The 21963-nt window shown below is 48.2% G+C and overlaps 2 protein-coding genes across 7 annotated transcripts in view; one reads left to right on the forward strand and one right to left on the reverse strand.

Annotated features, from left to right (window-relative positions):
- Nucleotides 1-1475: 1475 nt before the first annotated feature.
- On the forward strand, nt 1476-13081 carry PRR7 (proline rich 7, synaptic). 2 transcript variants are annotated; one of them, XM_089527030.1, is made up of 3 exons: nt 1476-1564; nt 10397-11385; nt 12332-13081. In XM_089527030.1, exons 2-3 carry the CDS (start codon nt 11055-11057, stop codon nt 12718-12720), a joined length of 720 nt encoding a protein of 239 aa, XP_089383156.1. In that variant the 5' UTR covers nt 1476-1564; nt 10397-11054; the 3' UTR covers nt 12721-13081. The 2 variants fall into 2 exon arrangements, with proteins under 2 accessions (XP_089383156.1, XP_089383167.1); XM_089527041.1 differs by having other exon boundaries at nt 1486-1564; nt 11150-11385.
- A 1045-nt stretch (nt 13082-14126) lies between these two features.
- The window catches only part of DBN1 (drebrin 1), a 56805-nt gene continuing 48968 nt past the window's right edge, over nt 14127-21963 (reverse strand). For 4 of the 5 annotated variants that reach the window (XM_089527064.1, XM_089527058.1, XM_089527052.1 and 1 more), the window contains 4 exons: nt 19227-19361; nt 18314-19056; nt 15333-15435; nt 14127-15090 (listed from right to left, as the gene is read on the reverse strand). In XM_089527064.1, coding sequence (XP_089383190.1) covers nt 15020-15090; nt 15333-15435; nt 18314-19056; nt 19227-19361 — 1052 coding nt within the window. In that variant the 3' untranslated portion in view covers nt 14127-15019. The remainder of the gene's footprint in view (nt 15091-15332; nt 15436-18313; nt 19057-19226; nt 19362-21963) is intronic. The other variant, XM_089527077.1, reaches the window with a different exon arrangement.

Here is a 21963-nt window from a genome sequence, read left to right on the forward strand (position 1 = left end):
TCATAACTATTGCTTTTATCCAAGCACCTCAAAGCAAAGTTATTGGTGTCTCCCCAGTCTTTCAGTTTTGGAGGCCTACCCTGGGTAAAGGCCCTGGAGACCCTGCCCTATGTTTTTCTGGGATATGCATGAGAAAGGGAGAGGCTAGACAGCAGTCTGGGTGTCTGTCATGCCACCTTCTTCCCTGAAGTAACCCCTAGCAAGTCCTAGGGCTCTGGCTGCGTTACTCCTTTCACCCCCATCCTGGACATGTTTGGACTGGCAAAAGGCAGGAGGGTGGCAACAATGAGTCTCCTGCTCTCAAGCTCTGGGCAGCTGGGGACTCTGTGGCACCTGAGAGCGGCCCACGGGGCATTCGGTGCCACTTACGTTCCCTGGCTGGCATCTGCATTGGTTTTTGAAAGGCCGAATGCAAGGCCACCCCAAGCGATAAGAAGACGGGCCTGCAACAAAGTCGTACTGTATTGTCACGGTCTGCTCAGAGTTTTAGGCTGCATCCACACTGGAGAAATAACCCCGTTTGGCACCGCTTTAACTCTTTGTCTGGCTCAAGGCTATGGAATTCAGGGAGTTGGAGTTTGTTGTGGGGCCCAGAGTGGAGTCAGTCTCCCAGGTGCTACAGCAAGGTGAAGCAGGGAGCCGAAGGACAGTCGAAGCGGCCCCAAACTGCATCAACTCGACAGTGTGGATGCGCTCCTAAGTCTCCCCTCAGTCCCTTCTGTCTCCCTCCCTCTCTCCCTCCCTCTCTTTCCCCTCCTCTTCTGTTCCCAAGGCAGAAATAGATCCCTTCTGGCGCCTGTCGGGTGTGGGGGCTGGGGCTGGAGGAAGGAAAGAAGGAAGGAAGGAAGGAAGGAAGGAAGGAAGGAAGGAAAGGGGGCCTCGGGATCTCTCTGGGAACCGAGGCCCGGGGGATCTGTTTCTGGCTAGGGGAGCCCGTCGGGGCCAAGGGAAGGGATCCAGGGTGGCTGGGCTGGGAGCGATCCGCCTGCCCTTGCCTTCCCTCTTTAGGCGGCTGCTGCTGCTGCTGCTGCTGCCTCGGTGACGTCGGGAAGAAGGAGAGGAGAGACCCGCCCGGATCGGAAGGGACACCCGAGAGAGAAGCCAAGCCAAGCCAAGCCCGGCAGGAAATTCCAAGCAGAGGCGGCTGCGAAGGCAGGCAGGCCGAGGGCCGGATCGCCCGGGCCAGGCTCAGCCCGGAGAGCCCTGGCTCCGGCCCCCAGGCCCTCCCCAGGAAAGCCCCAGCAGGAGCCCCCAGAAGAGCAGCAGGGAAGCCGGGCCAGGGAAGGGGAGGAGGAGAGGAAGGAGGAGCCCCGGGCGGGGCTGGCCGAGAGGGAGCAAGCCAGGAGCAGAGGAGCAGAAGCAGCAGCAGGGAAGGAGAGCCAGGGCCAGCCAGACAAAGCAGGCGGCGGCGGCAGAAGCAGCAGCAGCAGGAGGAGGAGGAGGAGCAGGCGGCCGAGAGGAGGGCTGGCCTTGGCGCTTCTTCTCGCCCCGGAGCCCAGGCTGGCATGGCTCTGCCAGCCGCCACGAGAGATGAGGAGCCTTCATCTCGGCGCTGGAAGTGACGGTGAGGAGAAGGGCGGCAGGAAAGGCATCCTGGTGGCATCCGCACTGGAGAGAGAATCCGCTTCGCTCCCGCTTGGGCGGAGGGGCTCCATGCTCTGTGGCGGCGCCCGCCCTCCTCTCTCTCTCTCTCTCTCTCTCTCGGGGCACTTTGGGGGATCCCTTGGCCGGAGGGATTGGGGGAGCCCTGGAGCCCTGAGCCAGTGGGGGAGCAAAGCGGATTCTTTCTCCAGGGCGGATACCCTACTAGGAAGGAGGAGGAGGAGGAGAGGGGCCCCGGAAAAGCCGGCGCGGCTGAAGGCGCCCTCGCCCTCGCCCTCGCCCTGGCTGCCCTGTGGGAGTCCTTTCGGAGGCCGGGCTTCGGGGCTTGCCAGCCCGCTTGCCTTTCGGGAGCCTGGCCCGCTGCCTTGTCCCCGGAGAAGCCTCCTCCTGAGGGAGGGCTATGGCCAGGAGCGGGGGAGCCAGGCAGGGTGGGTCATAGGGGGCTCGGGGGGGGTCTCTTTTCTGGGGTGACCAACTGGGAGGCTAGCTTCTTTCCCCCGGGAAGCTCCGATGGAGCCAGCCGGCGACCCTGGGCTCCCTCCAGGCTTCGGGTGCCCCTGCTTGGCAAAGGCAAGGCTCTGTCTGCCAGGAGGGCTGTGGGGCCATCTAGCAGCCAAGAGCCCCAGCGCTGCCCCCAAGCAATCCTGCCTCCAGGGCTGGCTTTCGGGGGAGGCTCAGCCCTAGGCTGGACCCCCAAGCAAAGGGCTCCCTCTCCCCCAGCGCAAGCCCCGCTTCAGGGGAGGAGGCAGGGCTCGGGGCGCAAAGGACAGGGCTTCCGGGCCAGATCGAGCTCCTGGAAGCCAAGGGAAGCGTGGCTGGCGGGGCCCAGGCCGAGGCACTCTGCCTGCCCTCAGGGGCTGGCTTGTCTTCCCGGGGAGCAGTCTGGGCCTGTCTGGTGGGGGCAGCCCAGAGCCAGTGCGGCTGAGGGCTTCCCTTGAATCTCAGCTAGATCAACTCTTGACTCAAGAGCCTTCTGGAATGGCATTCATTCAAAGGCACCCCTTTCCCAGCATCCCTCCCTCAATATAGCTGGGGCTATAGCCATGCACTTGCCTCTAGAGAGGGAAGAACAAAGCTGCCCTGTATGGAGAACCCAGAGCAAGACTGAAAGGGCAGTCAGGGCTTGCCGGGTGGCTGCATAAAAGGCAGCACAGGGAATGAATGCAAGAGGGCTCAGAGCTGCCCATGTACTGGATCCCAACCTCTCCTGAGACTGGCTTGGAAGCTGAGCTGGAGAGTCCCTGCCTAGCGGTGGCCACAGCAGTGGGGAGCCTTTGGTAGGAGAGGCTGTGTAGGTCCAGCTGTTCTGGATGGGCTGATGGTTAACAGGCTGGTGGGGCTGCTAGGGAAGTTGCTGTCACTAGCAGCCTGTGGGTTTCAGAGCGGCTGTTCAAGGCCTTCCTCAGGGGAGGAGGCAAAGATGCTTTGCAGATGCTCAGAGAGCTTGTTGGACTAGTCCTCTGAAGCAATGCCATCAAAGCCCCCAGCCCAGCCCTCCGACAGCCACAGCCAACGCAACATGCCAGTCATCCTGCCCTGCTCCCCATCCAGGCAAGGCTTCCACTAGGCCAGATTCACGCTGAGGTGGAATCTGTGCCAAAAATGCTGCGAAGTCTTTACTCTGACATTTATTGTCGTGATTTGGTGTTGGAATCTGCATTGCCCAGCACAGGCATTGCTGTTCCTTTTCATTTTAGGGGGAAGGGAGGCACTAGCTTCTCAGTGCCTCCTGTTGAAGATCTCTCTCTCTCTCTCTCTCTCTCTCTCACACACACACACACACACAAATATACACCAGTTCTCTCTAGAGCAATGCAACTAGACATGGATGCAAACCAAAACAAGCACAAAATCCTTCCTAACACATGCACACACATGTATATTAGTAGCAGTGTATTATTTTCATCCTTGTCTTATCAGGGTCTTAAAGAGCACTCAAAGACATTCTATATATAAAAAAAGGAGTTGGGTTTTAAAGAGCCATTCTGGCCTTTTCTGTTGGAAAGAATCAATTTGCCACCTGCACAAACCTCTCTTGAATAGCAGAGTATTAAGGCAGGCGTTGTCTCAAAAGGGCTGCTCCTGATGCCCTGATATTGCAGGGCTTGGCTGCAGGTCAGTGGGATCACCAAGGGGAGCCCTGTGGGAACGGGTCAAAGGACTACCTAGTCCAGTATCCACAATGGCTGACCAGATACCCCAAGGAAAAACCAACAGAACAGGGCTTGCAGGCAATTGGACCTCTCTTTCTGTGGACTGCTCCTGGCTGCTATTCAGAGGCATATGTCACTCAGTGGCTTTTGCCCACCTGGAGTCAGAGTGTTTTGTTCTTTGTGGAGGAGTAGGTTTGAATTTAACCTTGCTCTGTTCTCTTTTTGTTAGGGATGTCCTCTTCTTACATACATATTTGGGAAGACCTAAATACTTTATGATCTGTTTCTGTTCAGCAGCCAACAATCTCAAAGAGTCAAAGTTGTTCCAGGCAGAGAGGTCTGGCATGATGACCTTGTCTTTGTCCTGGAGTGCTTTCCATCTAGGAAGTGGCTGGGATCTGACTCTGCTTCTAAAATGGTCCTGATCAGGGCTATGCTCTATCCCAACTTTTTTAATTCTCAAGGTTTCGATTTTTGCATAGACAACTCAAATTCCATGACAAGGAAAACCATTTGTGATGATGTGTATATATACAACAGCAGTGGTTCCCAATGTTTGCTCACTTGGTTGTTTTAGACACCAGCCCCCAGAACCCCCAGCCAGTATTGCCAAAGGGGAGGGATTCTGGGAGCTGACGTTCAGAATATCTGGAGGACCAAAGGTTGTGACACTCTGTACTACACAAATCCAAATAGCACCTAAGTGGGTTCTATCTCTAGATGAGGTGAGGAAGGCTATCTCAGTGGCTTATATTAACATACTTTTAAAGGGCAGCAAATTATCAGTGGTTTACTTTCTTGCTGTTTCTGTTGGGTGTGTGTGTCTGTGTGTGCATGGCAAAGAGGAGTGAGGGAGAAATTATGTGAAATGTAGTAATTTTACACAATTCTGTTTATTGCAGCCTATGTAGAGGAGTGACCACCTATATTAGGCATTGTAAACCTTCATACTAGCAACTTAATCTCTCGCTCAGCTTCCACTCTGGCTTTTAACATGTATTTTTTACATGCCAAGAAAACACCATGATAGGTTCACCTTAGAGTTGCTGTAAGTCAAAAATGACTTGAAGACACACAGAACAACAGCAAATATCTCACCTTGTATCCAAGGTGCTGAGACCAGCATACATGGCTCACACCCCTACCCTCCATATTAACCTCACAACAGTGAAGGTTAACTGTGAAGTAGGTTAAACTGAGAGATAATGAATGTCCCCTGATCAACTCATTAACTTCATGACTGAATGAAGACCTGAACCCTGTTCTCACTGGTACTAAGTGTGATGCTCTAATCACTACACAAGATTGATTTTTGTGGGGAGTTGTTTGCATGCTTATAGTCCTGCCTTCACAGCACTAAAATGCTAGAAACATGCCTATTTAAAAGAGAGAGGAGGAGAGAAGCAGAAGCAGCAGCAGCTCAGCTGCCCATTATGACTTTCCCTCTCTGTATGTTGGGACCATAGAAAAATTGCACCCCTTTAGGTTAAGGTAGTTTTATGCTCAATTTCTCCACTCTGCTGTTGAAGTTCTTTGAAAGAAGATACTTTTATTTATATAATCAGCCCTTCATATACACAGATTCTTTATCTACGGATTCAATTATTCATGGCATGAAAATGTTTCAAAAATATACAAATTCCAAAAAGCAAACCTTGATTTTGCTATTTTATATAAGGGGCACCATTTTACTATACCACTGTGTATAACAGGACTTGAGCATCCATGGATTTTGGTATCCATGGGGGATCCTGGAACCAAACCCCAGAAGATACCAAGGAACCATTGTATTCTTTAGTAAACATATTTTTGGAAGGAGGAAAGGAACAAAATTCATTTTGTCTTGGGCATCTGTTTGGTCTCCTTTGTTCTTGTCATACTGACAACAGCAAAGTTGTTCTTCCTGAGCTTCCTTCTACTATATTTCCTTGATGGAAGTACCAATTGGGTACCAAATGAGGCAAAAAAGACAAGACTTCTGGCCCACACCTTTCATTCATGCATATAGAAGCTGATCAGAGAGGCAATTGAATTTTACTTCAACAATAGTGTCAGACAGCGATATAGGGGTAAATTTTGAAGTGCAGGCCCTCACCATGAGAGTCTCTATAGCAACATCTTGATGGAGAGTCTAAATGTGCAAGTGGCTGTGTTGATCTGAAATAATTTGCAGCAGTTTTCATTTCTACAAGGAAGAAGCTTTTGTAAAAGCCATTTCCCAATACCTTGGTTTCCATCAAGGATAACTCATAACCAATACATTGTTACTGGGGAAATCTATCTTTGTTTCTGCTAATCTGGGGTAATCTCAGAAGTCATGGGGGTTGGGGATAATATTATTGCCCCTGAAAATCCAAACTTCCCAGGCTTTGAATAAGTGAGCACTGGCTCCACTCCACCCTTGGTAACAGGAGAGCACTCTTCCCCACTATGCAACAGGCTAGGGTAGGCTGTTGGTCACCAGAGCTCTGTCCGCCAACACCTTGGCACTGCTTTGCACCCCACTAAAATTTTGGAGCACATCCAGGTCAGGTTTCTTAGAATGGCTTGGACTAAGTATAGGTAGTCCATCACAGGTCTTCTGCTGTGTGTCTGGGAAGACTAAAACATTTGCCTTGGACAGGGAGGGAGCTACAGAACAATTAAAAATGCACTTTAAAATGTATTAGGGGAGCTTATCACTGCCCATTAATAAGGGTCACCTTGAGTAAAAGTATTTCAAATAAAATCATGAGCAATTCCATCATACTTAGATTTGATCAGCCAACTGTACATGTCCACCTAATAATGGCCCTTCTAGGTATAGGCATGTCCAAGGAACTTTTGTTAATGGATGGCATACCATTATTGACAATAAACTAGTAGAAGGGTTTTGAAAATCACCCTGTTGAAGACACAAGAGTCCTAAAGCCTGTCATTAGTCCTAGGTAGAGTAGACCCACTGAATCAGCTGATTTACCTCTCTGTTGACTCACCATTCAACAATTGATTCAATAGTCTGTTGCACTGGGAGGGAGTAGATGGCCCTTGAGGTCTCTTCCAATTCTATGATTCTCTCTAATTGAAATTAATACAGTTATATACAGAAGGCAATCCTTTGCTTTAGCCCCAACTGAGTTTCAAATTCAATTATTTTGGTCATCATGTTTTATGGATTCAGAGGAGAATCACAGAGGGCAAAAGGATCTACTCACCGCAACAGTCCAATGATACACAGATTAAGGGGAAGACCTACAAGAGTGGTGACCATAGGGTGTGGAGATGAATCCAAACCTAGAATCCCTCAGATACCTCCTCTCAATGATATCCTCATTAGGTGGTCTCCCAGCATTTGTATATGTTTTCGCCATCCTAAAAAAGTTGAAATACCCCCTTTAAGATTTAATTACTGGTAGTAAGTGCTTTAAACTAAAATATGTTGATATTTTTGGTCCCACATGTTTGCCAGCCACTAGAACACAACCTCCAGATAACTTTTCTGAAACTCAATTCAGCCCCCAGTCTGAAAGAGATACCCCTCCCTTCCCCAACATACAGCAGTGGATTTTGACACCTTGACCATAGGCTGTGGCTGTTTAATACGCAGAGTAGCTCTTGCTGGTACCTCTCCTTAGAATGTTTGATGGTGTTTCCCTGCAGTTGTTGGTTGCTGGGATTCTTGCAAGGTGCTTCATACATTTTCAAGAGAACATTTGCAAGATCACTGAACACAGGTTCTTTATGTCTTAACTATTAAAGACATCCTGACCATGTTTTCTTACTCTTTTGAACTGTAAATATATCACTAGATCATAGAAATTCAACTAGAAATAAAGTGAGTCCACAAAAGAGTGAAGCTAGTAATTTAGTGCCCATTTTTGACTCTGAGGATTGAGAGGTGGTTTAGCATGGCAGAGATTGATGGCGGTGATGGGGAGATGTTTCCCATTAAATATGGCTGTGTAATGCCTTGAGGTGATGGGGAGCACTGCCAGCTATGTCTGAGGGGAAAGCAGAAGGTGCTTTTCAGTTGCAAGCATGCTCTGCTTGTTAGCGCTATATAAGCCTCTGACCAATAAAGTTTGAAAATGCTAATTTTTAAAAACACAACTCTCAGAATCTCACAACCAGCATGACCAGCTGTAGTTTTAAAAAGTAACTTTCGCAAGCTCTGCATTGGGTGTGTGGGAACAGAATGCTGGACTAGGTAGGCCTTTTTGATATGATCATTTGGGGATCCATATGGTTGCATGGATACTCATCAACCAGAGGAACCAGGTATTCCTGGTAAAGAACAGGGATGAAATCCAAGGGCTGCCTGAGTTCCTAGTTCCATGTGCACTTTGGGTGCTTTTGCTAGCTCTGCCCACTTTGGCACTGAATGTCTAGCTGCGATGTAATGAGTGATCCTTATCTCTCTTAACTCTGTCTGCTTTTCTCTCTGGCACAGCCCACTTCTGGCTAATGGTGGCTTCCAAGAGGTTTTGACCAAGGTCATGGGGGCTTTGATAGGAAAGAGGTTGCCCATCCTGGCATTCAGTTTTTCAGAAGAGTTTAATCCTAATAGATGCTGTCAACTTTTGGCTAAGATATATTCTGCTATCTGAGACCATTATGTGAATAGCACCCACATAATTAATAACAAACACATACATCTCCTCATTAGAGTTCTATAGGTGTACTGTTTAAGGTCTGGTGATGCATTTGTAAGAAAACACTAATTGAGAGTACAACCTGAGTTCGCTATTCACAAGCTGAGGTTATGCTGTTGGGATTTTAAAACTAGAAGAAGCACGTAGCTTGAAAAAACAATACTTTTTGGACTACACCTCCAAGAATCTCCAGTTATTGTTTGGACTGCCACTCCTACAATCCCCCAGTGGTGCTGCTGGATGGGAGATCACACTACCAAACTCTGTTTCTGTGTTTGAGCTTATGGACAAGGAGCCACTGCCCTCTGCAGTTTATGTGCTGGAGGAGTTCTTCATTTGGGATGTCTCTGTTATCCTGAAAACATGGTCTGAGGAACAGACATCAGAACTAGTATAACAAAGAAGAGGGTAAGGTAGCTTTTCTTGATGCAAATTTCAAATTCAACTCAGGACTTTAGACTTCATACTGGTTTTTAACTAAATTATAAGCCACTCCTAACATAAAAAAGACATTGATGGCCAAAATTCCAGCAGGAAAGGAACCAAACAGTTCTTGGTAAATTTGTCAGCTTTGCCATGTGGCAAACAGGCTTTGGTGGGGTGAAGCTGTGAGCGACGAATATAGCAGAGTTCTGTGGTGGTGGTTGCTGGAAAGAAATGCAAGTGCAGTTGGCCTGCCAATGCCATCAGGAAGAAATCTGAGGTAGTACTTTGGTACTTTTTGCTGTCCTATTAGCTTCTATGGGTGCAGAACTGAATGCTTTGTGCTTTGTGTTTTTCTTAAGCTCCTCTTCCTTGACAGAGCTATTACATGTTATGAGTTCTGGCTTGGGTGTGTATCCTCTTTCTCTCTTTCACACTCTCTTTTTCAGGCATTTATCATCTTGGCAGAAATAGCTAGAACAATGGGACTCATAGTTAGTTTAGAAAAATCAATGGCCTAGATCCTGCATTGAGAGATGTATGTGTGCCATAGCCATCTCTCAGGAGATATCTCTCCCCCACAAAACAACTAACATTTTGAAAAGCATTGCCCCGACTATGCTGTCAGAGGGTGAGGACATCTGTGACAGGCATGTGAACACACACAGGATAGTCCTTGGGACGTCCATGCATATGATGTCCATGCAGCACATCCAGCTTCTGGAAAATAGCTGAATGCATGGTTTGAGTGTTGGACTATGACTCTGGAGTCCAGGGTTTGAATCATGGCTCAGTCATATAAACCCACTGGGTGACTCTCTAAGCTTCAGAGGATGGCAATGACAAACCCCCTCTGAAGAAACTTGCCAAGAAAACCCTATGAAAGGTTTGCCCTAGGATCGCCATAAGTTGGAAATGACTTGACAGCACACAACAACAACAATTCCTGCTCATCCCCTGCACTCTCTGACAACACAGAAATGATTGTGTCAGGACAGCTGCACCCCTTTAAAGGTGAGCTGGGGGGGATTTTGGTCACTGCATAGTCAGAACAGAATTCCAGCCTCCACAGCCACCAAAAAAGAGAATTGTGATGGCATAAATCTAACTTATGCCATTGTAATTTATTAACACAATGCCAGTCAATATTACATGCTTGTGTGGGCTGTATGTGACCAGTGCTGTGCCTCTATAGAATAGGATGGCTGTAGCTACAGCCATCAGCCCACTTTGCTAGGTTACTGGCATAGACTGGTGAAGCAAGTGGCTGCTTGGTTGGTGTTCATGTGTGTATGTGTGGGAGGAGAGTTTTGCCACCCAACTGAGGAAAAGTACCCTTCCCATCCTCTTTGTACCAGCTTGAATGTATAGCCCATAGTAGGCTTGGTTATGAAAGTGTAGGCCATGGTAGGAGGAGAAGGGTGCTGGCAATCTGGGTGGTACTGTATTCTTCTCCATGAAGTTCTTGCCATTGCTGCTAACATGGTGGCGGGGGGGGGGGGTAATTAAGAGAACACAGGGCATGTTCTCTGAAATAATATCTATATGCCTCTCTTAGGCTCAACAGCCTTGTTTGTCTGTTTGCAGAGAAAGAGTTCCTGTTAGCCTTGCCATTGGCCCTGCAAAGCCCTGATCCCGCAATGGGAAGAAGTTGGGCTGGGTGCTGGTGTTACTGGTCTTGTCAACCCACGTATCCAAGAACAGAGGAGCTCGAAGAAGAGAGTACAGGGCGTGCTTGTGAACTGTCCCAGCCGTCTCCTTTCCTCCATTGGGTTCCTTTAGGGGCAAGAACTCCCCCCTCTCTGTGAAAAGCCCAAGTTGGTCCCTGCATCCAATCGACCATTTCTATGGCAACGGCTGCAGAGCACATGTTGGAGGCTGCGTGACTGGAAGGGGCTAGGCTGCTGCAGCACACAGAACTGGGGCCCAAAATTGCACTGCCCTTGACTGAGGTCATGCTAGTGGTGGCCCCTGGATGGTAGCCTGGGCTTAAGCCAGGACTTCTGCCATATTTTGGAAAGAGAGAGCAAGTCCAAGGAGAGCAGGGGGGAGGCTTAAAGTCCCATCAAAATGGCTGGGTAACAAGGGATGCAGAGAGAAAGTCGTCTACAGAAGTAAGCCTCTTCGTGCCTCTTTGTGGAAGCAAACAGAAAGAGAGCAAGTCTTCCCTCCAGTGCAACTCCCCACCCAGCTGAACTTAAGAAGATCCTTTGGTTCAAACCTTCCGCCCCTTCCAGGAGCCAAGATGGTGATGTCCCACGGCACCTACACCTTCCTTACGTGCTTCGCTGGCTTCTGGCTTATCTGGGGGCTCATTGTGTTGCTGTGTTGCTTCTGCAGCTATTTGCGGCGGCGCATGAAACGGCGGCAGGAAGAGCGGCTGCGGGAGCAGCACCTGCGCACCCTGGAGATGGAACCCCTGCACTATGAGGGTTATGGGGCCCCAGCCTATGGGGGCTCTGGCTATGGAGGTGGTTACATCAGAAGCCCACCAGGCATCGCTGTGCCCCACCGGCTCCGCATTGAGCCTCATCGTCCCCACATCCCACCCCCACGGCCATGGAGCTGCAGGCATGGTAAGGGGCAAGGGGGAGGATTTTAGAGGATACTGTTGTGATGCAGGAAGAAAGTGTGGTGGGGTAGTGGTTCAGAGGGGCAGATGAATGTCTCCAAATGCCTGTCTGGCTTGACATTTCACATATTCAGACTGAAAGATTTAAGACATCAAATGATTATTTGCTCATATAGTTTATTGTTCACTGGTGGGTACCTTGTAACTAAAGTTGTGGGCACTGCATACCCCCACTAGTCCTAACAACTGGTGAAGAATTTGCTAGCCAATGATGATGACGGAAATTGAAATCCAGCTTTCTTTGGAAAGTCATGAGCTGCCCACAGTTGGTTTCTTACACTGGTTATATTTAAATGGTGGGCAAGGTGTCAAGATGCTTCTTTAAGAAGACTGAGTAGGAAGTCCTGTTCCAGTGAAATGTAACAATTGTCACATCTACTCTAACTCCTGTTTGTTTGCTTGCTAGCTAGCAAAAGGTGCTTTTATAGATGTTGCCAGTTCTTTGATTTTCTCAATGGCCACTCCCTTTCACTACCTTCCAGAGGCTCTTAACTGTGCCGACTTCCCATGTGTGTGCGTGTGTGTGTGCACGCGCCCCGTTCCTGAGCCATGAGCAGGTTTAGAAGCAGGAGCAACCACCCAGCTATCTATCTATCTATCTATCTATCTATCTATCTATCTATCTATACACACACACACACAGTTTATTTTAATCTGATGTCATCATCATTCTACACCTTGAGCGCTCATTGTGAAGCAGAAAGGGCAATATACGGCAGGGATGACAGTAGTGTGCTTCCAAACCTTACTTGGGATAGCTCTTAATTCACATGGAAAGCAGGGAAAGAAGAGTAACACTTGGCACCCTCAGGGGATGGGTACAGTGGGCAGATCACCCCCCATGTGTCACAGTTCCCTATATTCAACAGGTGGGATCTCTTTGCTTGCAGAGCCGGATCCATCCAAGCCCCCCTGCTACGAGGAAGCCGTGCTGATGGCTGAGCCCCCACCACCTTACAGCGAAGTCCTGACAGACACACGTGGCTTGTACCGCAAGATCAACACCCCCTTCCTGAGCCATGAGCAGCCTGAGAAGCAGGAGCAGCCGCCTAGCTATAAGCCCCTTTTCCTGGACCGGGGGTATGGTTCAGCTCTCCAGCTGCCGAGCTCAGCCAGCCGGGGCCCCACCTGCACCAACCTCTACTTGGAGTCAGGCTCCTCGCAGCGCATCTTCCCGAGCTGGACAGACTCAGAGCTCAGCACCAGAGACAGCTATGAACCTGGGCCCTGGCATCTGCCTGTCTCAATGCCTCTCTTTGGCAGGACTACGGCAGTTTAGCGTGCCATGCCACAACCTGTGTTGGGGGACTGTAGGTTGCTGCCCAGATGTTGGGGTGCGGGCAGCCTGTTCCCAAGGCCCGTGAAAGCCACCAAGGCCCCTTAGTCCAAGCCTTCCAGCCATGTCTGGGCCACAGGCCTTCACAGGGCAAAGAATCCCCTTTGTTGCTACTTTGACCTCTTGGCCAGGGCAAGAGTGGGGCTGGTCTCCCCATCTTGCCCACTTCCTTTTTTCTGGGCCCACTACAGGCTCTGTTGGTGCTGACTGCAAGGGGGGCCTCTGGCTTGGCCAAACTTTGTTTCCTATTTTTTGTTTGTTACATTTTGACAATAATAAAGTTTGTGGAACCTGATTTATTACAAACCTGGTGCTGGCTGGTTTAGTCCATGTTTTAGCAATGTAGATATATTGTGTCCTTATAGTGCCATGTGTATGGTGGTAGGAAGTAAAGTAACCCCTATTCCCAATTGTTTATTCCTACTCCACTAATTATGGATTTGTGCTTCCTATTGCCAGTTAGTATAGTATGGGTATTTGTGCTGATGTGCCTTCAAGTTGCCTATCAACTTAGGGCAACCCTTTGAATTTAATTAGGTTTTCATAGGCAAGGAATACTCAGATGTAGTTTTGCCAGTTCCTTCTTCTGAAATATAGCCTGTGGCATCTGGTATTCATTGTGATCTCCCATCCAAGGACTGACCCTCCTTAGCTTCCAAGATCAGACAGGATCGAGGGTTTTCAGGGTACAATATTTAGGCCCTACTGTTAGATTGGTGAGATCCAGGGTGGCATAGTGGTCTGAGTATGGACTATGACTGGAGACCAGGGTTTGATTCCTAGCTCAGCCATGAAACCCACTGGATGAGCTTGGGCAAGTCAAATGCTCTCAGCCTCAGGGGAAGGCCTTGGCAAACCTTCCCTGAACAAATTTTGCCAAGAAAACCCCAAGATAGGTTCATCTTAAGGTCGTAGGTCGTCCTAAGTCGGAAATAACTTGAAGGCATACAACACACACACAGACAGGTAGACTGACTGGACCACAAATCCATTCCTTTGTTACCAGCGCCACCTAGTGATGCTTTCTCTGCCTCAAGCTATGACTTCATCTGGGGCCCACCACTGGCTGCAGTTCTTCTCAGTTATTTGTCTTTGTTCCCTTCTCTGCCATATGCATTATAAACCGGGCGGGGGGGGGGGCACAGCTTTCATATTCTCCCCATCTCACATCTAAAGTATGTTTTTAAACTTTGGTAGCTGCAAAATATTGAGAGCACACCAACCCATCCTAAAATCAAGCAGGCAGGACTTGTCCTTGGTGGTCTTATGTGGAATCTCCCACACACACCCAGGGGCCTTGAATGCCCCTTCCCCAACTTCACCTTTAAAAAGGGGGGAAAGACACCCTGTTCTGCAAAGCCAGCTGCCCTGCTTGAAATCAATTTATTTATTAACATACATAAGCACATTGCTGTTACAGAATTTGTGCTTTCAAAAAAAAAAAAAAACAATTACAGTAAGTGAGAGAAAGGAAACCAAGCATGGAATGGGAGAGGAAAAGGGGTGGGGAGAGGGAAAGAGGGAGAGAGGGGGAGCCCACCCAGAGCCTCCCCATGTCCCACGCTCTCAGGGCAAATTAAGACCTAAGGAGAAGGATCTGGCATGGGCTAGCTCTCAGACATAGGGTCATGGAGTTGAACTGTGGTAGGAAAAAACATTCCTTGCTGTTGCTAACTCTTGCTGGAGCCCAAAAGCCAAATGGGGCTCTCTGTTGGGGACCAAAGGGAGGCGAGATGATGGGAGCCAGGGCCTTGCCCACACAGGGCCATTTTATTGCCATATTTTATTTAAAATTCGTGCAAAATCCTCAAAACTCCAGGTGGAGTCTGAGAGGAGGAAAGGCCCCTCCCTCACCCACCCCCAAGAGCAGCACATTTAGGAGATCAACCCAGCTGGCATAAATGGCATGGGGTGGCCAGGATCCGAAAAAACCCGACGGGCAGGAGTCAGAGGAAGAGGAGGGCCTGCAGGGGAGCTACCAACAAAGAGGGGACCAGGCAGATTTACACATTTCCTATTTGACAACATTAGAAAAAAGAGAAAGAGAAAGAGAAGAGCGCACGCTGGAAAAAAGTTACCCCAGGGTACCATGGAGTATATCCTATCTGGCTGGGGTACAATCTGAGGCCTTGGACTACAATACGGAGCGGGCAGGCACCAGGCCTTCACTGCAGTTGCTCCAGGCTTGCAGACGCTGGGCTTGCTGGGTGCAGGATACAGGAGTTGGACGCAGGAGCCGGCCTTAAACGCTGCCCCCAAAGCTCTCCTCATCATCTGGCACTGGGTCAGCATCCCAACAGGTGATATCTATCTCTGAGAGTGAAACCAAATGAATTAGCAATGAGAGAGGAAACAGTTGTTTGAGTGGACCAGCTCTCCATAGACCTTGAAAAAATTGCTATCTTTGGACCACAGCTTCCAGAAGCAAAGGAATCCTGGGAGCTGTTGTCCAAAAAAGGAACTCAGCTAAGCAATGGCCTCAGAAAAGAAGTCACAAAGGTTTCTATTTACAGGAATGGACAAAACAAGAGGAGCCCAATGTCAGTGACCCTTACCTGGGGGCTTATTGTAGAACAATGGAGGAGGAGCTTTAGCAGATGGTTCTTCTGATTGGTTGAAGTCCTCATCTTGTGACTGGCTGAAATAACCTTCACTCGTCTGGAAGAGAAAGCCAAACCATTGTACCTGTGATGTGCTTGGAAGATGTTCCCATCTTTGAATTCCTAATTAATTACTCTAGACTTAATGAACAGCTCTGGTTTTGTGCTCCCAGTCACCAACACCAATGGAGGGAAGCACAGAGCAGGTTAGGTAAATGTAGGTGGTCCAGGAGTTAAGAACAGGCAAAGTGATGTAGATTGTGCAGAAAAAGCCAACTGAAGGTAGTATACAAATAGCCAGCAGGCATAACTACATTGCCCAGCAACGTAGATGGCAATTTCCTATGGCTTGCCATGTGCCACCTCCAGAACTTATGCTTTTGCTGTGATAATTCCTCCTGAATGGCCATCCCACAACTGATGGGAAGAAGGGAGGATCAGAGAAATGTCTGGCTATGCCAGAGGCAGACTGATGACATCTCTCACTAAGATCCCCTAGTGTCTCTGTGGACTACGTCATCAGTTTGTGACTGGCTATGGCACCTAGGCAAATGCTTCAGTGAATGGCTGTTCAGGGAGGCTGTCACAGCAAACCATGAGTCCTGGGGAGATTTGGTTGCTGCAGAGAACAGTAATAACAAAAAGACAGACATAGGCATAGAGTGAACATGCTTGTCTATGTCACTAACAGGATGCCAGCCCAAAATTCATCTGTGCTAAACCAGGAAGGGAAGGGAAAGGCATATTTTCAAAACCTTAGAAAGAAAGAAAGAAAGAAAGAAAGAAAGAAAGAAAGAAAGAAAGAAAGAGAAGTCTGCTGAACCCATAATGTCTACCCCCTTGCAGCAACCTAGTAAACAGAAAAGACAATCAGTAAGTAAACTACAATCCTATGTGACAAACCAGGATAGGGAGGTAGGATGTATCCCACATTGGGGGAAAACAGTCTTTGATCCCACATTTTCTGCTCCACCAGCAACCTATTGTCACAGAACAAGCAAACTGAGGCTAGAGATTTAGAGAATAAAGTTTCATTAAAAAAAAAAAAAACAAATTGTCACCGACACATACAGGGCTCTCTGGATACAAATGTATCAAGACTGCTCCCATACTCCACAGGAAAAAAATGGGGAGGAACAGTTTTAAAAATTTGGGGTGGAGGCATCAAGGGCTGGGTGCTACAGGAATATGCCCCTCATGTCTCACAATCTCTTCAAGAACCCCCGAATGCCACAGTGTTTTTAAAGGGGTAGGGAGAGAAAGAAGAGGGATGGAAAACTAGAACAAGGGGTTGGGGATTCATCATGATCATTTTCCTAAGCTCCCAGGTATATTGTTTTCAAGAGAGAGAGAGAGAGAGAGAGAGAGAAGGAATAAAAAATATGGGAAATAATAATAATTTTTAAAACCACAAGGATTTGAGAGTTCCTGATACAGTTCTGTAATGGTACACATGCCTCACAATCACTCTCCCAGGTGCCTGGGATGCTAGGTTAAAGAACAGGAAAAGGAAAAGGAGGGGGAAAAGATAAAATATAGCATGGGGTTGGGCATTCAAGGGAAATTGCATATAACCTAAAATCACACTCCAACCTGGATGCCCTAATTATTGCACCCACCCACCCACCCAATTAAAAAATAGAAACCAAATTCACATATTTAATGGTGGCTGCTTACTGCTGACTCTTTCAGTGTTTGTTAGTCCCAACTTCTTCTCTCATCTCCAATCAAATCAGAATATTCATGCTGAGTTTCAAAGGAAAAGTAAGGGAAACATCAGGATTGCCAGATGAAATAAGGGATGGGGCTGCTGTTCCTTGCATAACAAGCAACACCTGCTGCAATTCACTCTTCTGCACAACCATCAAAGGACAACAGCCCTGTCCGAGGACAGCCAGCATGGTGTAGTGGTTTGAGCACTGGACTACGATTCTGGAGACCAGGGTTCAATTCCCGCTTGACCACAGAAACCCACTGGGTGACCTCAGGCAAGTCACACACACTCAGCCTCAGAGGAAGACCAAGAGAGACCCACTCTGAACAAATTTTGCGGAGAAAACCCTGTGATAAGGTCGCCAGAGGTTGGAAACAAAGGCACACAACAACAATCCTGCTGCTTATCTCACCTGGCAACCTTAGAATGAAGCCAACTGGCTATGGCATCTCTCATGGCTACCCATTTCACAAATAACTTGGTTCAGCATGCTTGCCTGCACTGTCACCCAGGTTAAGGTGCATGAAGAACAGAAAGAGAGAGACTGGCAGTCTCTCCTTCTTTAGAAATTTTTTACACAGAGGTTGGATGCCCACCTCTCAGGAGTGTTCTAGCTATAAGTTCCTGCACTGGAAGTGGGTTGGATTAGATGGTCCCTTCCAACTGTGATTCAACGAGAGCAAACATGGGTGCACGTTAGACAGCCCAATCATTGCCAGCAGCCAAACAGATGGGAAAAAGACTGCTTCAAAGCTATCAGGACAGACCTGAAATGGAAACTGCTACCGGGGAGTTAGGGCAGAGGTTTTGCAGAGGTGTGTGTGTGTTACCCTGTTTGTCCAAAGCTAATGGCTGCTCTTGAAGTATATTGCTCATGTCGAATTATGCACTGTACAGAGAAGTATGAAAGAAAGGTTTTAAAAATGTATCAAAGTGCAACTAACTTGCACAAGTGGAACATACATGGTCTATGACTGCAGGGGTGTAGATATAGCAAGTCACCATTCCTGTTATTTTGCTTTGAGATAGAGATAGAGGAGGAGGAGAAAAGAGGTAAGCTGTCACATCTCCAGTGGCCAGGTAAGAAGGAAGGAGCAGTGGGTGAATATGTGTGCCTTGAAATGCTGCAGCCCAGCAACAAGGCATGCTGGGCCCAGTTCTGCTTCTGAAAGCCAGGGTAAGAGACTCTGGGAAGTGTGTCCTGGGTTCACCCCAGCCTCACCTGCGTGCTTTCCTTTTGGGCTGTCTCCCCATTGGTGAGCAGCTGGGATTCCTGGTGTGCCCCAGATGCCTCCTGAAGGGCATGCTGATAGCTGAGGGTCATCTGGTGCAGCCCCTCAATTGCAACAATGCTTGCTGGCTCTTCGTCCTGCTCAGCATCACAGAATGTGGCTGGGGGTTCAGGCAGGTCATTGAAATTGAGCAGGTTATCTTCAGGGAGGCCTGCAGAGGTGGGTGGCTCCGGCGCCCCTGGAGGGACATCTACCTCAACCAGCATGGGGGCAGGTGCAGGGGGCCCATCATGAAGGTCCCACGGGGCTGGAGTGGGAGGCCCGCCTTGCTGGAGCTCCCAGGCATCTGGAGGGGTGGGCTGCACAGCAGAGCTGTCATTTTGCCACAGGTCAAGGATGTTCTCTGACGGAGGAGCAGGTGGTTGTGAAAAGCCAAAGGCCTCCCCCAGATCCATCGTGCCTTCGCTCTGCATAGGAAGGGGGGCAGCTGGGAAGAGAGGCTCTTCCTTGGAAGGTGGGGCTTCTGGGAAGAGAGGTTCCTCTTTGGGCTCTGGGAACACCAGGTCTTCAGTGGGACCAGTCTCACCCAGCTGTGGCTGTGTCCAGTCCTCCCCCTGCCAAGCCGACACGGCTGGGGGCTCTTCCATCTTCTCCACTGGTTGCTCCACACTGGGGGGAGTCCAGTTCACAGCAGATGCTGCTGCTGCCTCTTCACTGCTTGGGCTGGAGGAGTCTGCAACAGGAAGCAAGAGAAGTGGAAGCATTGAGTGGCAAAGCACTGAATGAGTAACTGGAGGGAAGAAGCAGGCAGTTTGTATGTCCAGCTGAGCCACCTGAGGACACAGATGCAGCACAGTTTCCAAATACCCCTCCCTAAAACACAGTGGGAAGAAGTATACTTACCTTTCAATGCCCCGTGCTGCGTTACCTCGTCGAGGGCACGCTCAATCTGCTCTCCGACAGGTGTCGAGGCTGTACTGGAGTCACAAGGGCTACTGGCAGAGGCAGATACCTTTCTGTGTGTTTCCGTCTGGCTGCCTGTGAATGAGCCATACAGGCACTCAAGAGGGAGCTGACAGGCCAAGTGTCCTCTCCTGTACACAGGGCCTGCCAACTGTCCACAAAACTGGTGACAGTTTCGTTTGGAAAGCAAGAGATTAATATCCTACTGCCCCTCTAGCTTAACAGGTCATCAAAATAAACCCTATCATCTATCAGCATACCCCATGCTTGCCTTAGTGGCCTCCTTCCTGAAAATTGTAGTACAATGGTTACTTCCCTTAGCTTACATTAACTGCTGGAACTAAAGCCATGAGGAGAAAAACCTCCCTCTGCTTTTGCTGTTTGGGTGGTGGGGGTATGTGCTGCAGACACAACTCTGGTATTGTGAAATCTCATTAGAAACCAACAGCACAAGAAGGGAAATTCAATACTCCTGTTCCTGTTCTCTCTTGTCTCAAATGACACTTTATACTGAGGTGGGCAACCAACATGCCTCAGCTTAATTTGAAAGCCCCTCCAACCATGATTATCACAGACTGCTGTGAAGAGAATCTGGCTTTGTCTGTGCTGGAGTGGGGCAGTCTGGATTATCCTGCCTCTTGAGCTGCCCCAACACTCCTCTTTGGCAAAGCCTTCCATTCATAAGGTGGGCAATTGACCAGATGGTTGTCCCACTGAGCTGCCGAGCATGTCCACTGCCACTGTGGGTCTCTTTGCTTTGAGGTCAGAATGAGATACAAGACAGCAATGATCACTAGGGGCTGGTTCCGATCCTACTTTGATCAGTTTCTGTGGCAATAAAGCAAGGCAAATGCAAAAAAACTGTTTTTTCCAGACACTAGTTTTCTAGTGGTTCTTTTGAAAATAATAGATTCTGAAGTGTGTTCAACAAGTGGGAATGACGGATCTGAATGGCATCATTCTGGAAGGGAGGGACTAATGGCAGAGGGGTGTTTACCATCCCTCCTCAGTTTTTGGTAGAGCCACCATTCCCTCCTCCCCAGCACTGCCTTTGTGCTTGTGGTGTGATCTATGGGCACATGATTTTTTGAAAAAAATAAAATTGATAGAATATTTGATTGATTGATTTTGCAACTACTTGCAATCAGTGATTGCAAGTAGTTGCAAAATCAATCATTCAAATGTTCTATGAAAAATTTATATAGACTTGCCTCCCCCCTCTGTCGACACCTCTATTGATATCGATACCAAAACTGATTGACACCATCACCCCCGTCCCCCCCTCCTCTAGAGGAAGATTCATTTCTTGACCTAATCTGCCTGAAATTTTAATGTATTCCTACTGGATAGTTTTAAATTTTTGGATGTTTAATCTCTTTTTATGGGTTGAGTACTGTTTTTATGATTGGGGGGAGGGTTGGGGTTTGGGGTTCTTAAATTGTAATTTTTAAATGTTTGATATTTTATTTATACTGTTGGAATCCGCTTTGATTTCTTTGTGAAAAAGAGGAATACAAATACAAATTATTATTATTATTATTATTATTATTATTATTATTATCATATCATCATCATCATTATTATTATATATTTCCTAAGCTCGGCTGCCCAGGCTGTTGCTTACATCACTGATGATGCACATATGAGTGACATGCATTTTGAAGCAAACTAGTGGGGATGACAATTGTGCCAAAAAAAAGAAGCAAATTACAAGGAGATAATGAAAAGATCCGCTTTCATAGTGGGAACAACGAGCCTTTTGGAATCGATTTACCAGCACGGAGTGAAGGTGAATTGCACACTGGTTTAAATGTAAGTGGGAATGAGCCCTAGGTAGGTGCCTCATTCTGACTTCAGGATAAGTGCCTAGTGGCAGTGGCAGATGTGTCAGGTGGCTCAGCAGGACACATTACAAAGACCCGCCTGCCTTCAGAATGGAGGGCTCTGGATCTTCCAGGAAAATCCAAAGCAGACAGGAACTTTTAAAAACTCACAGTATGAGGAGTAAAACCTGGTTCTGGTGTTGAACAGACTGGTTGTCATCCTGTCTGCTTGCACCAGAACCAGGCTTTGGGCTGCACATTGTCTGGCCTCCCCACCGAGGGTAAGAGGGGGAGGCTGTTTTATTTGGCCTGTGCACACAGGGCCTCAGTCCCTTGCCCAGCAACTTACTAAGTAGGGAGAGAGAAGGAGTGTGTGAGAGAAGAGCTGGGTGAGGATGGTGGTGGCAGGAGGAATGAGTGCCTTTGGCCCCACTCATTCTCACCATATGCCCCCTTCTGAAAAATTTCTCCTGAAGGAATGCTATCATCAGCATTGAAAAAGTAATGCATGGATTAAGTATGGACTGTTTTTAATGCTGCCCAACCCTTTGATAAATAATAGGATATGTCCAGTTCTCCTTTTACTATCCTAGGAAGCATATCTTGCAGAAAATGCTGACATTGAGGGGACAGTGCTGGCAGTTCATTTCTGCTCCAGACCCAGACAATATATCCATAGTGCCCAGTATTTCCTTCTTATATCCCCACCCCATGCTACCATAGCCCAAGGACCTTATCATACCATATAATTATACCAGTATGATTCCAGTTTAACTGTCATCCTATGGAATCCTGGGATTTGTAGTTTAAAGAGGGATATTTAGAATTCTTAGGTAGAGAACTCCTCCAGTGCC

Source organism: Sceloporus occidentalis, unplaced genomic scaffold (genome assembly GCF_023333645.1).
Source record: "Sceloporus occidentalis isolate IW3139 unplaced genomic scaffold, rSceOcc1.0.p SCAF_1, whole genome shotgun sequence".
Lineage (NCBI taxonomy): Eukaryota > Metazoa > Chordata > Lepidosauria > Squamata > Phrynosomatidae > Sceloporus > Sceloporus occidentalis.